Below are 16,642 nucleotides of genomic sequence, written 5' to 3' on the forward strand. Positions count from 1 at the left end.
ACGGTATGTCATGGTCAGCGGCAACACAGAGTCCTAAACAACAGCAATCACAAACCTGGTGAACCAAAACAAACCTTTTTATTTGTTGCTAGTTATTTTTATATTTAAAGAAATAACATAAAATCTTCCTGAAATATGACAATCACTTACCAGAACAAAAACTTTGTCTATATATTGAAGCATTATTTATTTATTTATTGCTATACACCAAGTGTGTTGTGGCATGTCTACTCAGAGATTTCGTTTGGACAGAGCTAACTTCACCGTTCTCGGACTCAGTTAAATATGACGCGAGAAGCCTGGGCTTGTCACAGAAGAGTAAAACACGCGTAGAACTGCTTTCCTATCGTGCTATTTTTGAGTTCGCTCATTATGGTTCTTAGTGAAAACGCGTTCACAGTCGGTAATATTTATTTATAAATAGTCGCGATACAAGCGAGTTGAAACTGAGTATGCTCCATAAGAAGACATAAAAGTGATAACGTCAAATGGTTTCTCAAACATTGTAAAAAAAAAAAAGGAAATTTCGCCACAAAATAATTGATGTTTTTTTAAGTATAGCCTTACGAAAACTTGAAATAAATACATTAATAAAAATCAAACTTTTTACCTAGACAAGTGCCACGGAGTGCCTGTTACTAGCTAGGGCACTAAAAACTTAAGTTCAATTTCCCTTAGTTGTTTATGAACAGAAATTTAGATGGGTGCTACAGTCATTTCTGCTTGCCTTAAAGACTTGTCAGAAATTAACAGGGGGGAAGGGGGGAGTGGAAAACAGGGGAGGGTCATAGTTTTTTGAGTCCTTCGAAAGGGAGGGTCATGAAAAAGAGGGACGGTCACAAGAAATTAAGCCATCATGATCGTAAAGCGATACTTTAATATTATGATTTACAAGATAACAAAATGTGTAAGAAAATCAAGGCATGTAATTATTTCCTTCCATTAAGCCAAAAGCTTTCTTTTGTCTTGTTTCTCCAACACAGAGACCACTTGCATGTTCTTCCCAGGTTTTAATTCATATTTACATTATTAAAAGTACTTTTACCACTGTATATAAAATTCGGACGTTTTCTTTATCCAGGGAGGGTCATGGAGTTTTAGGACGAGCTCCGGGGGAGGATCGGGACATTTTCATCCCTTACCATAGAAGGGTCATTTTATTTCATCGCTAACTGAAAACCTCTACCCCCTCCCTCCTGCTAATCTCTGACAAGTCCCTAATTTACCAAAACAAACATTGTTTTTCTTTTTTAACGTTTTACACTGCATGTCAGTTCCAAATAACTCAATACGTCAGTTTCATTTCTAAATTCTAGAATATAAAAGCAGAAACCGACACAACGCAGGGTGATTTTTGAAGGTGTACTATATTTCGACTGGTCAAACCGGCCTTCTTCAGGTACAATGAGAATTTTACATTGGGACGTGTTTTCATGTAGCATATTTTCGTAATACCGGAAATACGGAAAACCAATTGACAGTGTAAATTAAAGATAAGCATATGGTAAAATAACAAAAATACAACGAAAATATGCCACATAAAAACACGTCCCGATGTAAAATTCTCATTTTACCTGAAAAAGGCCGGTTTGGCCTGCCGAAATGTAGCACACCTTCAAAAAATTCATCCTACGTTGTGTCGGCTTCTGCTTTTACATTCTTCATTTTATATGTGAAGCCGATTAGATCACTACTGATCCACCGTACACCAGCAGGATCATCGTTACGGTTGTTTGCTTAAACATTTTATACTAAATTCTAGACATTTTCCATTAAGTTCAGAGCTACTAATTTTTTTCCCAATACTTTATCCTGCAGTGTCCGGCCAGGCTCATAATTCATTAGTATTTTCCTCACTATATGTCTTTACACTTCCTTCGTCCAGCTGTGTCTTGTCTTCAGTCTTCTCGTCATTCTGCTCTGACGTTGAATGCGTCAGCTCTGACAGCCAAGATGTCACAAATGAGCGTGCGCTGTTGATAGCTCCGCCTGCGAAACAAAATCTAGGCTTGAAAAACACAACCAGGGTTTACCTCCGGGGCTGGAGACCGGGAGTTACGTCCGGTTTGGCATGTCATAAATTCATTGACTTGAGAATATCAGAGTGAACATTTCAATTCTTCACACCAATTGATCACCCCTCAAATAATACAATATTCGATCGGTGTACCACCTTACGTCTTTTTCCGATGTTAAAATGATATACAATGAATAAGTTGCCAGTAATCGGATACCCGTGTTTGCGCGAAGAACTCTGGGATCGTCAGGGGGCAAACATTGCTAGTCGCTAGAAGGAAATGTATGGCGAAAAGTTGTTTCGAGGTACAAGAAAACGATTTTTGAGGGAGATCAACGCTTTTTCGCCGTCGTTTTTATCGGAAATGGATTTGGGCAATGTTGATATGTGGAATATGTAAGTTTTTCTTTGAATAACCGTGAAATATGTGACAAAATCTATCGATAAACTCCGTTGTTTGCGTGAGGTTTATTGTGAAATTTACATCGCGTAATGGTCTGAAAATATTACAAAATTAATTAGGTATAAATGGAGACGGAGGAATAACCCAGTAAAGCCTTTTAAGTTGTGTACAGGCTACTTTTGGCTTATTTGAAAGTTCAGTCGTACAAATAATACTGGAAATAAGCCCGGTAGCGATCATTGTGCTGTCAGGGGTTGATTTAATGACAAATGAGTCCGCGCGACTCATGCTGTGTGGCTACTGTGTTGCTCAAAGCCTTTGTTTTGCTTTTACAAGCACGTATTTCAGTGATTTTCCATTTCTATAACAGATCAAGGGTAGCTCCTTGAATATATCTCTGAGTATTTGTATTTGAAAGTGCCATTTGTGCGTGATTATGCTTTCCAAAGTTTGGTATCGACGGTTGAGTGAAATTGCTCGACACAAAGGGTAGTAGTTCATTCTGCAATTTCGATTTGTGTTTTAGAGCTTCTTTTCTGTCTTAATATTTAACTTCTCGGAGGGTCTTTTCTACCATTTGCTCCGGGTAGCCTCTCGAGATCAGGCGTGTATTGAAATTTTCAATATTCTCTTCAATGTATTTCACAATAAACCTCACGCAAGCAAAAGGGAGTTTATCGGTAAATTTTTTCACTTATTTCACGGTTATTCAAACAAAAACTTACATTTTCCATGTATCAAAATTGCCAAAATCCATTCGCGATAAAACAACGGCGAAAAAGCGTTGATCTCTCTCCAAAACCATGTTTTTGGGCGTCGAAACAACTTTTCGCCATACATTCTCTTCTAGCGACTTGCAATGTTTGCCCCCTGACGATCCCAGAGTTCTTTTCGCAAACACGGGTATCCGATTACTGGCAACTCATTCATTGGAAACGATTTGGTGCTCTTCCCTCCCTTCCAAGTGACCACTATTTTACTTTTTCAGAGCGTTCAAGTCAGTGAACTCCAAGCTTTCTTGGTCTCACGAACACTGCAAAGTACATTTTTGAGGGTTTTAATTTAAACAGTTCCTTGGGGGTGGTCGTCCTCAGACCACTAGAGGCACGCCCTCAACGCACGCAACTTGTATGGCGTCCGATGCTTTCAGAATTAAATTCGGTAGTCCAGAAAACTGTCGTAAACCCTGCGCAACTCGGTAACCTGGACACAAATTAATTTGATTGGATATTTGGTGGATTACGTTAGCTTGGTATCCGTTCCCCGTCAATCGAAATTCCCTAAACGAGGTGCTCGTCACTTAGTTCCAACTTTCACCGACTTATCTTGGGTAAATTGAATGAAACTTTTCATTGCAGGATTGCAAAAAAAAACAAACAAACAAACAACACCACAAATACTTGTCTACGTACCCACTACCTTGCCAGTTTCCGCCACAGCATAACCAATTCTCCGTCCTCGTTCAGTCTGCATAACACTTAATAGCAAAACACTTGTTACAAAGCAAACAACACTTGAATCTTGTCCAAAGATTACTCATGAAGTTCAACTAGTTTTCTCTTACATAAGCTAAATCATCCCTGTGGATAGATTATAGAAGAACTTATGCTCAAGAGTATTTTAAGCAATTTTTATGAATGACCTTGCAAACCAAAAATTGTCTACAATGTAAATTGGTGACAGCTTACTTAGAGAGTCTGATCTTTATATCTGAGAGCCCCATCTGACCTTGAAATGGATGCCTGTCAACGAAAGACAAAATAAAATGTTCACTACAGTTTGTTTTTCTACTTTATATAAGAGCCACGTAGTTTACCCAGCATGTACGTCGTCAATCCCAGCATGTTCTTTTCCACGCCAAACTTGATAGTTCGTGGTTTGTTTCCAGGCCTCTATGAAATGCTCATTGTAGTTTGCCATTCCATCGCCATCTGCAACAATAGCAAAGTATCAGACACTGCGCCATATTTTAAAACCAATGAGACGAACGTGAAGCGTACAAACCTGTGTGTTGTATGGAAGACAGCAAAGACAAAAGATACAATTTAAACTGAGCTCGTATCCACTCATCACTGCCATCCCAGCCTGGATAAGAAAACAGAAAATAAACAAACAGATTTCTGATGCCACCTACGACAATGCTCTGAAACATCTTAGCACTAGACACACGAATCTAACTTTAACTTCACTTTATTTTGCACTTACAATTTTGAAATTACAATATTAACATAAAAAAGAAAAAAGATACGTACAACAATTAAAAGTGACAGTGGTTTGTGCATAGAGCCTAATAGAACCGCGAGGTTGTCGAGTTAGCCTCCATCTCGTTTGAGTGAACATAAAAAAACATGGGAGTAGAAGGACGGACTACTAAAGGAAAGAGCTAGAAGAATCGCGGAAACTTACGTTTGATATTGCTGCGATAGAACATAGTTATTAACACTTTTGGAATTTTGGAATCGGTCCTAATTAAGGTAAAATAGGAAAGCAGGAAAACTTAACATCGTGTAAGCCATGTTTCACATGTATTCTTAGCTTAATTAACAGAGAGACTTTTTTTCGCTATAAAATAAATACTGTTCTCAAGGCTGCGAAGTTACTTAAACCGGCAAACTACTTCCTGTTTCCAGGATCTGAAGAAAGCATGTGGAGCACATAGACATGTTCAACCTATTCGAACAAGACGTACAATGTATCACCCTAAGCGTTGTAATGTACAAAGAATGCACTTTTGAAAGTAGCTGCTGAGGACCCATATGTAAGAAATATAAACTGATAAGGAGTATGAAGCATCTACATGTCTGTTATACCTAAACTTACCGGCTTCTTGTTCGCCTTTTTCAACGTATTCCTTGACGTGATTAATGAGGTAGTCTGCAAATCTCAAGTCAGCGGTTGACAACGAGAGCTGTTCATTTAGTTCAGGACTGTGTATTTCTATTGATCCGCTTTCAAGCTGACGGAAAAAACAAACCCCGTAAATTTGCAGAATTGTGTAATTTTTATTTTCCTGCGTGGAAAATGTTTTCATTTAACGAAAGACGTTTAGGTGGGAACCAACGGGAGGAAAAGCTAACAATAAAGAAAACAAATTTAAGGAATCTGTAAGAACTGTACGAATTGAATTTTCACTTGATGTAACAGCGATGTTTGATGTATCACCCCTGAGAAGTGGAATAAGAATTAAGTAACCTGTGGCAAGCACAAGCATCTAATTAATAAAACGCGCAGAAAAAATGGAATCACCTGCCAGCACGCGTGCCAGCAAGTTTTGCACCTGACTGGCTGAGAATAAAACAACTTCGCTTTGATTGGTTGAATTGTGCTGAACATTTCTTCCAGTTCAGCACCATTCAAACCCAACAAAATAGATACACTGATCACATATTTGGAACAGCTCTCTAAACAAAGGGGCACAACAGATTGAAATACATCTTTGTATTGTCACCATATTATAAACGTGAGAGTTGCCATATCATAACCTCAGCTCGGCTTTATTTTAAATTTACTCACATCTACCAAAACTTCTGATAATCCCTTCTGTCGTTTGTACAAATAATTTGACGCTCCAACCACGAAACTACGCACATGGGCGCTCTTTAACAGTTCCATTTGTTGCAAAGACAAATAAGGATGAAATAAGGAGCTCTACAAGGAAAAAAACGGAGTGGACATCTTCCTTTACTGGCATTATTTGTTTGGGATTTGCAATTGGCAAAGTGCGATAGAGAATTAATAGTAATAATAATAATAATAATAATAATGATGATGATAGATTTAAATAGTGCCCTTTCTCCATGATTCAAGGGCCGTAATAACTTATTGTATATCCTAAAAAAGCTCGTTTAAAAAGCAACTGTTCACGTTTAAAAAATTTCAATAGAGTCTGCATTCTTGATGTCTTCCATTTAACAGTTGCATCTGTAAAAGCATGTCAGCCAAACAATTTTTTGATTAAAATTTTGTATAGTAAGGAGATTCATTTGGCCAACTTCAAAAAATGTAGAAAGGTAAAACAGGTAACAATAAGTTAAAAATCAAAACTAAGTAAATTAATAAATTTATCATAATTTAAATCAATTGGATAAAATACATTTATGGTACTGGACATTTCATGGAGTCATCAGATTTTACAGTGCCGTGAGCGTAGGAATGGTGCTATATAAATAAAAGTCATTATTAATAAAGACTTCTTCTGCCGAAAGTTATTTCAAGTTTCTAATATTGCAATTTGCAATAAATAATTTAAAAGTGATATGCCCCATCACAAGCAAAATAAAATACCATGCAAATACAATCCATTCTTGGATGAGAAAGTTGTTAATACCATTGGAAGTCCTTTGTCCAATAGAAAAACAATACTGTCAGCAGGAAGGCAAGAAGGTCAAAGAGGCTACATGCCGATAAATAATTACAAATTGCTTGTCTGACTGTTAGCTCTTTCCTTCCTTTCATTGGCTGAGCTATTTTGGATCTCTGAAGATTTCCATTATGAAATTCTGTTTCACTATGTACCAAACATTAAGAGCCCATGGTAGATGTTTACTAAGTAGTACCACATTACTTACAGAAAATAACTCACTTCACTCACGTTTGCGAAGATTGCTAATGGAAATCCAAAAATATCGACTAATAACTGCTCACACTCTCGGACATGCAAAGGTTGAAAAACTTCCTGAAAAACAAGACCTCTCTAAGAATGCAACAAGAACATACAATGTTATTATCCCTCAACCAATTTTAATTAACTTACAAATATAGTCATAAAACAAACATAGCAAACCAAAATTTCAGTGCCATCAAAGAGCAGGCATTGAGGTGTCATACGAATGCAAGCTGTGGGGTGCTTTCCAAATACACCAAAGACTCCAGAAATTCCGGTTAGAAGTCAAATGGAAAGGTCCGTTTCGATTCATTCCGACAGGAATATTTGGGGCCACCTCTGATCTGGAGGTGGTCCACTTTGATTGGTTGGACCAATCCGACCGAAATCGGCCGTTCCATTTTGACAAAGCAGTACATTACCCTAATTCTCTTCAGTAGATTTGGCTTATGTAGCCCACTGGTCTCTGACCAGTCAGTCTGGCATAATGGGCCAGTGCTTTCGAATATTTCATAGTATTAGCACTGTATAAATGTATAATTATTATTATAATTATTATAAAGCACCCATGGTCTCTGTGGTATGCTCAACAGACCAACAGCCGGTGCATGGAACCATAAGGTCGAGTGAAACTTGACTACACCAAAAGATCCAGCCTGCTTACAACCAGACATAATGATATAAAAATTACATTTGCTTAGAAGAGTATGACCAAAATACATGCATGCTTACATTATCACAAGTTTCATTTTCTCTGGGGGCTGCATACACCAAACCGTTTTGGATCATTTCTAGAAAATAAAATCAAATGGCAATACATTTGATACAGTCAAGAGTTCAAAATCTCCAAGAACTATAAGATAGCAATCACAGCCAGCACAAATAGCAATAGCATGTCTACATTAATAAGGAACAATGCACTCAAACAAATTGCAAAACATCTGGGTAATTAAAGAAATAGCAGATTGCTTGTGCATGAACCAGGGTTTTTATACATCCACCAAACATGGTGCAGCCTAACCATGATGATCTTCATCAAAGACAGAAACAAAGTTCTTACACATTTAAAAGAAGTTGATACAGGATGGGAACGCAAAGAGGCAAGGTTATAACCACTTTTTCAATTTTTTTGATATGTTTCACTAACAGCCTCAGTGAATACATAGGATGTCCTTCTTATGCCCAACTTTTGAATAAGAAAACTCTACACAAGAATAGAGGATATTTTATAAAGATTTATGGTATATTAAAACAAGTGACTAGGCTGTTTTAATCCCAAAGTTGTAATTCCTTACATTCCACAATGCGAGAAATGGTAATATATTGTCGATGGGAGGTATTTTTTTTCAAATCAAAATATCATGACTATCATTGTTCCCTTGTCTACTTGGCAAATATATGTACTGATACTGTGCAGAAGCAAAAATATAGATGTTAGCTATCATATTTCGCATTACAAAAAAAGATATTACATGTAAATCTTGTTGCATTCTCATGTAACAAAGAGACATATATATGCCATGTTTACATACTTGGAAAGAGAGAAACAAGTGAAAGAAGCTCCATACATAGACTGCCAACCGGAAAGCCATGAAATATAACCTAAGAGTTAAAAAAGTTCACAACCACATGACAATAGACTTTTCCTGCATTCCAAAAAACAATGGCGCCGAGTTGAGGTTCGGGTTGACAAGAATATCCATGGCAAATGTATGAAAATGTCTGCCCCTGCAACCTCACTCTGGTACTAATGTTTGTAAACTCTGATCCAAAAGTGGAATGTGGGAAAACTCTAAAAGATCAACAATCTTACTAATAATAAATTCTACATAATTTTAATTAAAATTTACAGTCTCCAAATGGATAAAAAGCCAGTTAGAGCATAGATTTTTTAATATGTGTATAAATAATTCACTATTTATAATAAACTCATCCATCAGTCTGTGACACAAGCTAAATAAAATAACCTATATTTTTTTTATGAAAATGAAATGTCTGAGTTGTACAAACAGGAGCTGAATCCACCACTAAGCTTTAAGAGATTCAATGCGTCTATCATCCAACATACTGCTAAAATTGTTTTGCCTAAAAAATTTATGCTTTGCATAATTATATTCATTAAAATATTTCTTTAGGCACATATTTCACACATGAACAAACAAGAAATATGGAACAAAATAGGAAATACTCGAAAAACATTTTTCAGCACATACCTTTTTTTCAAGAAGAAGCAGCTTAAAAAGAACTAAAATCTGAAAACAAGGTGATATTAATTTATTTTCAGTTAGGTCAAAAGTGTACAATCAATGAAAGAATATCCTCCAATTACACTGATATCCTCATTTGCACATAACGATGGCACTTAGTGTTAAAAAAGTTTTTGTCACAAGTAAAGCTGAGAATGTATTTGAGTGTACTCACCCTATGTTGAAATTTTCTGACTAATTCTACAACTGATAGACCTATAAGGAAATCACACCAAATACAGTTTTTGATAAAATAATAAAATCTGCAAGGTTTCATAATTTGACAGAGTGAAAGGTACAAACTTACCGACAAATAGTAAAGAATCTTCCAGTTCAAAATTCGGTGATATGGACAAGTTTAAATTCTTATACAATTCCTGGAGAGGAGCACACAAAAAATAAAGAATGAGGGGAAAAAAGCTCACACAGAATTCTGCTTGGAGACAATATATATTACTGTACTAAATTTAAACCTCTAAAATTCCTGTTCTTGAGAAGTCCCTCTCATCAAAGTACACTCTGGTAGCAACTTCCAGCTTTTCTTTCAAGTAACCATAAAGGGGCTGTTAAAACAAGAAAAAAAGTTCATTCATAACACAAAGTTATCAGCCCAGAAGGCTACAGCTTAAAATTATGTGGCTTTTTGATCAGATTCTTATCAAATGATGATAACTCTGCATCACAGATTTCTCGTTTACTGAACACCTGTTAAATGTTTAGCCTATCTGGCTGGATCTCTGTACATCCTTCTATATAACATCACTCACCAAACTGGAGAGGATACAAACACTCTTCTGCACAGTACGTCTGGTCACATCGTCCTTTTTAATTCTTAAGTCCTGTGGATGTGCAAAGACAGTTTGCTAACAGATATCAGATGCGTGTTTGTGCTGAAGGTAACCATGCATATGTGCCATTTTCTGTTTCCAATAAAATAAAGTTATATTATTTAATGTTTTCATTTTTCGTGTTTTGTCTCCACTGGAAAGTTCAAATTTGTGAAGTATACAGACATGAAATTCAAGTACATTATTTACTGTGAGAAAATAACTTCACTGTGATTGGCTGAGAGCAGGGCAATTTATTGTTAATTCTCAATTTGACTGCAGTGCAAATTAACATGCAGGCGTTTGTAATTTTCTCAGTCATAATAAATGAGTAATGAAAGTTTGAGCAATGAAGAATTTACACTGCTTATGATATTTGAAAAATTCTTTCAAATAATTTGCATTCACCTAAAGTATCGTGCAATTTTGAGAAAGTTTCAAATATCACTTGTAGTTTAATTTCTTATTAATAAATGCACTGACATTCATACATTTTTTTATAAAATAAAACAAAATAAAGAAACTACCATACCACACCTTACTGTCAATCTGCTTGTAACAAGAAATTCCAAAAATGGTAGATTGAAAGTTCTGTCTCCCAACATATGTGCTGAGACTTGGTAAATGAAATACAGAAGTGTCTACAAGATAAAAAAAAACATTGAATGGCTTATGCTTAACTGTCTATTACAAGGATAATACAACAGGTGTTCTCAGGAGCAACGTTAAACCTGTGCTATTTACTGCAAATGTAGCAAAGGCTTTTGGTGTATTTTTTTCTAGGAAAGATAAATCAAATCAATTAACTTTAAAGTACTGTCATATATACTGAATGTGGTCATAGGTGTGTTGAATTTCTACAGACTGAGAGAGTTTTCATTTTAATTGAACTCATGAACATAAAAGTTTGTTTGTATAAGAACTTAAAATCAGGCTATGTAAAAACCAATTGAAAGCAGTGGTTAATGAATGAAATGAATGAAATGAAATTATTGTTCAGTCATCTGTCGTCACACTGCTCCCCGCTTAACACCGTCACATGTCAAGCCGCAGTCTTACTTCTTACCTTGCTGACAATTATGGACGCCATCTGGTAATGCCAAAAATGGCAAGAACCGCCATTCACTTGGTGGTGTTGTACTAGGTGTGTTACCGTTCTTCAGAAATGGTGGAAATGAAAACTCTACCTGCATCAGCAAACAAAAAACAAAACACTCAACAAGAAATAGAAAGTTGGTAGTTCCAAAAATTATCAATACTCATATCACAGCTGTCATCTTGGAATTAAAATGGCAGTGCTGAGGGGGGGAGGGGGGGAGAACTTTGCAATAGACTTTCCAATTCACTTTTTTCCAAAGATGTCTGCAGCCCCTCTATTTTTCTCGGTCCCCACCCCTAACCCAGTCAAGTCTTCCGTTTTGCGCTGGCGTCCAGTTCTGTTGCGATTCTATCCGCGCGTTCAGCGATGGAATAAAAAATACGAAAAAAATAGAGGGCTGTGAACAGTCCACGGCAGGTATCCCAGATGCCAGTTGTATAAGATTTTCATGATCAGACTCTGTGCCCTTTGTTAGCTAGACATGAAACGATATTTAATGGAGCTCTGCCAGCTCATGTTCATAGCGAAAAGACAAAATCAATAACAACATTTCTAACTGATACAGCTCAAAAAAACATACCCTTAGCTTCGGAATTCAGGAAGGAACATACAACTTTCAAAGAAACTGATAACTTAATATCGCCCCTATCTAAGGGCTTTTTTATGCCTCTTTCACCTCAGATCCCCGCTGATGGTGGAATCCCACCACTACAATGTGCTGTATAACCCTCTCTGGATCTTCAGTCTCCATGTCTACTCGTTTCTCAGCTGGTTTTCATCGGTACAAGTTGTTTGAAAATAAACACTCTAATCAACCCGCCATCTTGAATGCCACTAGGGGCATGGGGCAAAGTTCCTCTACCTGGTACCCAGTTTTCTCTGATATTTTCATTGGTCAGCCAGGGACCCCTGGGTCAAGGAACAGTTGGTCGCGTGAACGTTTGCAATTACATGACTTTCAGAACTAGAAAGAGCATGTTTTAAAGAGTAATTTCAATTAGTAATAATTTGAGTGTTGCAAAAATTGGGTTGGCATATAACTATTGGAGATCGAGGATTTTGTGGCAGTTTTGAAACTTGAAAAAAATTTTCAAGGATTTGTATGAAAAACCATTGGAGTGTAATGAGGGAGGGGAACAGGGTTGCTCATCGTACCTTTTCAAGGTATTCATCCTCAACAGGTCCACGGTGGGAGCTTTTGTGGTACCTTTTAGGGTACTGAGCCGAAAAAATATGACAGGAGAGAAAGTGTTACGTTAGAATTGGTATCTCTTAGAGTAGAAAAAAATTTCAAGACAGGCCCACAAAACAGAATCTTGGTACTCCTTAGGGGCTCTTTTCAAAATCTTGGACACGTGCCCCCGTCATTTTTATACAGGAGTCCCCCCGAAGATGTGACTCAGAGGCATAGCATCTTCTTCCCTTACAAATCCTTCTAAATATTTGATAACTTGTAGAAAAAAAAATTGAAAATAAACCTTAAAATTTGCTTGTAAGCTTATTTTCAAACGTTCTTTTCATTTCTGATTACATTGTGTATTACCATTGTCTAAATCAATGTGTTCTTGAAAAGCAAGTCACGTGACCAACTGATGCTCTGTTGGGCTGTACTTGTTGTTGAATAAGGAAAGTTCTGTGGAAGACTTTCTATGGTTAGAGTTATGACAGAAATAACATCAGGGAACTAGTTCAAAGCATATGCTCAAATTTACATCCAAAGAAGAGTAAAATGACTTTTATTTTTTACTTTAACTCATTTTGTTACAGTGACACATTTAAGTATTATAGTTTCTAGAAGCTTACTTGTGTCATTACAAAACACTAGGTTCTCTTTCACCTTATGAAAATGAACAGTTAACTGAGTAATTGTTCCTGTATGAATTAGTTTCTTCACTTCTCATGTTTACTGGTTTACCCTGCATTTATTTTCCTGGATCTTCTTTGCCTACTTTAGAGATAGGACATCCAGTATCAGTAGCTGGACACTTCCTTTTTACTCCAGCTGGTAGCACAGCTTCAGCAGGCTCCACAAGTGGCTTCCCTTCACTCTCAACAGACTTGAAAGGACAGCCTTCTTTCTGAATCACTGGACACTCATCAGCTTTCTCATGGCCAACACTGTGAATAACCTTCATGGTCTTCACAAGAGCTTCTTTATGGTGGCCATCTTTGTCACTGCTCGGCATATGCGACAACTTACTGTAGATTTCTTCTATTGTTTTGGCATCCTTGAAAGCACATCCATCCTTAAACTCAGGACATTTCTTGATTTCTTCCAGAAGGGCTTCATTATCCTTCTTGGCAAATGGGCATCCTTCTTTAAATGCAGGACACTTCTCCTTAAGCTCACTGACATCCGATGCTGTCAGACTCTCAAGAACAGCAGTGGGTGGCTCTATCAAAGGCTTTCCTTCCTTGCTGGCATCTTTAAAAGGACATCCTTCATTTGTCTTGAACACAGGACACTCTCCAACTTTCTCTTCCAAGCTTTTAGACTCAGAATGAACAGCCTTAAGCATGTTTAGTAACTGCTCGTGAGCTGCACCTGTATGGTGCTTTGATTCCGGCATCTTGGAAAGCTCATCAAGAACCCCCTTGACATTATGTGCACCTTTGAATGGGCAACCCTTTTGGAACTCAGGACACTTATTCAGTTCATCCATAAAAGGATCCTGAGTTAGCTTGGAATAAGGGCAGCCCTCCTTAAATGCAGGACAGTGGTCCTTGACTGACTCTTTGTCATACTGCAGGTAAAAACAATAACAAAGTTAATTACTTCTGATTTAATTTATACAATCAAAGAATACATATGTTAACTTCTGCTGGTGGTTGGTGCTAAACCCTAATTCCTTGATTACCAGTTTACATAAAAGATAAATTAACACTAAATGCCAAAATATTGAAGCTAAACGGTCCACATCAAGCTATAAATCCACTCCCTCTAAAAAGTAGTACTAACTCGTTTTCAAACCGTATCACTTTTTGCAACACCAGTATCAACTTGAAGTATTGCCTGACGATACACATCATGTCACGGTGACATAAATGTGTCACTTTCTATGCTTGAATGAATGGGTCGCGTTCAAATTCCTCGATTTCCTCTATCTTCAGAGATACTGAGAAACTGCCAAACAACACTCATACAAGATGTTGTATGAATAACATTTTCAAATAAGCCTTTTCAATGCTTGCTACTCCACTTGTCTAACTGTCTCTAAGTATATGTTTAAAAATTGTTTGTTAAAGAAGAAATATTAACTTAAAACTCGTGATCAATATCGTCAATATCACTCAGAAGTGACTCGACAACTTTCCTTACATTCGTTTACAGCATTTATTTCGTTTTTAAACAAATAAAACTCATACATTATATGGAGGAGTGCAGCTGGGGTGTTTTACTCACAGAAAACTAAGCTTACATACGCTTCCAGAAGACAACATCAAACCGGCCATGTTTTACAATTCAATTTTGAAAGTAACAATGCCGATTGAATACAACGATCTTTTCAGTTTCTCGACTTCTGCATGACACAGCTCAAAAGAATGCTTGTACATGTTCAGCGAAATAGTATAATAGATTATTCAATGCTCTAGGGGATAAAAAACAGTAAAAAGTTGTTACCTCAGTTCCCGCCATCTCTGCTCAACAACTAAACGACGCTCAATGTGATCAAAGATGCTCAAATAACACGTGACACATTTGCGTCACAGCTCTTTCCAACAGATAAAAGTCACGAAAAGTTAACAAGGGCATAAATAAACAATAGCCTCCATTTGGCGCGAAAATCCGCGAAAATATTTTAGGATAGGATATTTGTCCGCTGACATTATCTGTTCCGACAAGCGAACACTTTTCCGAGAGCGTCGCTCGAGGAAGACTGTGAGCTTTGAGGAACAGATAATGTCCAAGGACATTAAGGCTGGTTCGTCCTTGTGAGATAAACATGACAAAAGTGAAATAAGCACAAGCATAAGCACAAGAAAAAGAAACATGTTCCTTTTTTCTTGTGCTTGCGTTAATGCTTATTTCACTTGTGTTATGCTTATCTCACAAGTGTGAACCAGGCTTTAGTGCTCGGTAGTTTCGAGCGGGCAAGATAGCTCCGGCAAGATGGAGCTATCTTGCCCGCTCGAGACGACCCGCTGTGTCCCGCAAGAGAAATTCCCCCGAAAGCCATATAATAAATCCTTTATTGACCAAGCTTGTTCGGTCAAGATGGCTTGATATTAGCCTCGTTCTTTTTTTGCGAGTTTATGGACCTCGACTCCGTCTCAGGTCGGTAAACAAGCGAAAAAAGAACTTGGCCAAGAATATCCAGCCATCTTGACCTCACACTTAGTCAATAACCCATCTGTATTTTTAGGTTTTAATTTTTTCTGCCATTAGCTAAGCTCTGGAGGGTGGATTTTTGTTTTCCCAAACAGTGCGGATAGAAAAAATTAACAGGCTAGCTGGGAGAACAAGATCGCGCCACAGGAGAAAACAAAAATGACGGTGTCCCGACCCGGCGGCTGAAGTATCGTGTGCTTGCTTTAAACTTGCTTTATTATCTTGCAGTAGAAAGAAAAAACGCCAAAGAGGTGAGAACAGAAAACTATCTACTAAAAAGCAAACCTCACTAAAATGGCGATTTTGATTTCTTGAATCCTGTCAAAAAATCAAATCCACTTTCATCCTCGTGATCTTGCACTTCTGTCTGTAAAGACTTGTTCCTGATTCTGTCCATTTTCCTTTATGGAATATATTTTTATTAGATAACATTTGTTAATACAATGTGGGAATCAGCTGGTTGTACAGACACTTCATCACTTAACCTTTAATATGAGCTCTTATGCAACCGTAGAGGTTTCGAATTTTCCGGAAATTTGCAAGAGTTTTCAAAACCTTGATTATTTAGTGTATCATTGTAACATTTTAAATAGGTCGTGAGAGTAGATTCTTCTATCACTCCCTCCCGTCTATTACAGATGGCTTTATACTGAGTAACGTGCAAGAGGTCAGGATGGCTGGATATTGGCCAAGTTTTACTTTACGCTGTTCAGTTTATGGATCGAGACTAGACGCAGTCGAGTTCCATAAACACGCCAAAAACAGAATTAGGTCAGCAACCAGCTATCTTGACCGAACAAGGCTGGTTAAGCAGCGGCTAAAGAAAGCGCAATCGGTCAGGTTGCTAATTAAAACACAGGATTTAGTTCATCTTGCCTCTCCCGCTCAGTGCAAAGCTAGCCATGTAATAAAAACATTTTTGAGAGAGTATGCACGAACTGGATTCCCCTCGTAACATTACGAAGAGCTTCCCCCGGATATGGCTAAACTTGGCTCCAGGGAAAGTAAAATGTTTGGGTAGGGCTATGGAAATAGAATATGCCTAATATGCACAGACATATGGGTACCAGAGTAATTTAATTCTGTAATCTTTCATTTGAAACAGGGCTAACTTGTG

The 16,642-nt window shown here is 37.4% G+C and overlaps 2 protein-coding genes across 4 annotated transcripts; both read right to left on the reverse strand.

The window, feature by feature from the left end:
* Nucleotides 1–59: 59 nt before the first annotated feature.
* Nucleotides 60–12,050, reverse strand: LOC110047842 (late secretory pathway protein AVL9 homolog). 3 transcript variants are annotated; one of them, XM_089283969.1, is made up of 18 exons: nt 11,872–12,050; nt 11,163–11,283; nt 10,634–10,737; nt 10,037–10,108; nt 9,743–9,832; nt 9,577–9,646; nt 9,445–9,485; nt 9,237–9,275; nt 8,556–8,625; nt 7,756–7,814; nt 7,012–7,095; nt 5,934–6,068; nt 5,241–5,376; nt 4,425–4,505; nt 4,237–4,351; nt 4,109–4,162; nt 3,833–3,897; nt 60–1,989 (listed from the first exon to the last, which is right to left on the reverse strand). In XM_089283969.1, exons 1-18 carry the CDS (start codon nt 11,944–11,946, stop codon nt 1,832–1,834), a joined length of 1,569 nt encoding a protein of 522 aa, XP_089140095.1. In that variant the 5' UTR covers nt 11,947–12,050; the 3' UTR covers nt 60–1,831. The 3 variants fall into 3 exon arrangements, with proteins under 3 accessions (XP_089140095.1, XP_089140094.1, XP_089140096.1); XM_089283968.1 differs by having other exon boundaries at nt 7,003–7,095; XM_089283970.1 differs by lacking the exon at nt 4,109–4,162 and having other exon boundaries at nt 7,003–7,095.
* An 852-nt stretch (nt 12,051–12,902) lies between these two features.
* On the reverse strand, nt 12,903–14,903 carry LOC110047839 (uncharacterized). Its single transcript, XM_020753582.2, has 2 exons — nt 14,818–14,903; nt 12,903–13,939 (listed from the first exon to the last, which is right to left on the reverse strand). Exons 1-2 carry the CDS (start codon nt 14,830–14,832, stop codon nt 13,118–13,120), a joined length of 837 nt encoding a protein of 278 aa, XP_020609241.1. The 5' UTR covers nt 14,833–14,903; the 3' UTR covers nt 12,903–13,117.
* Between the last annotated feature and the right edge of the window lie 1,739 nt (nt 14,904–16,642).

This window comes from Orbicella faveolata, unplaced genomic scaffold (assembly GCF_042242905.1).
Source record: "Orbicella faveolata isolate gen_17 unplaced genomic scaffold, um_ofav_v1 contig_13, whole genome shotgun sequence".
Classification (NCBI taxonomy): Eukaryota; Metazoa; Cnidaria; class Anthozoa; order Scleractinia; family Merulinidae; genus Orbicella; species Orbicella faveolata.

Excerpts from the sequence above, each read along its gene's own strand:
- LOC110047842 (XM_089283968.1), bottom strand. The coding sequence starts at position 11,946 with ATGGAGACTGAAGATCCAGAGAGGGTTATACAGCACATTGTAGTGGTG. Across the intron at positions 11,284-11,871 it reads ACCATCAGCGGGGATCTGAG|GTAGAGTTTTCATTTCCACC; the intron begins GTGAAAGAGGCA and ends TTGCTGATGCAG. Across the intron at positions 3,898-4,108 it reads ATAAAGATCAGACTCTCTAA|TGTTATGCAGACTGAACGAG; the intron begins GTAAGCTGTCAC and ends TTTGCTATTAAG.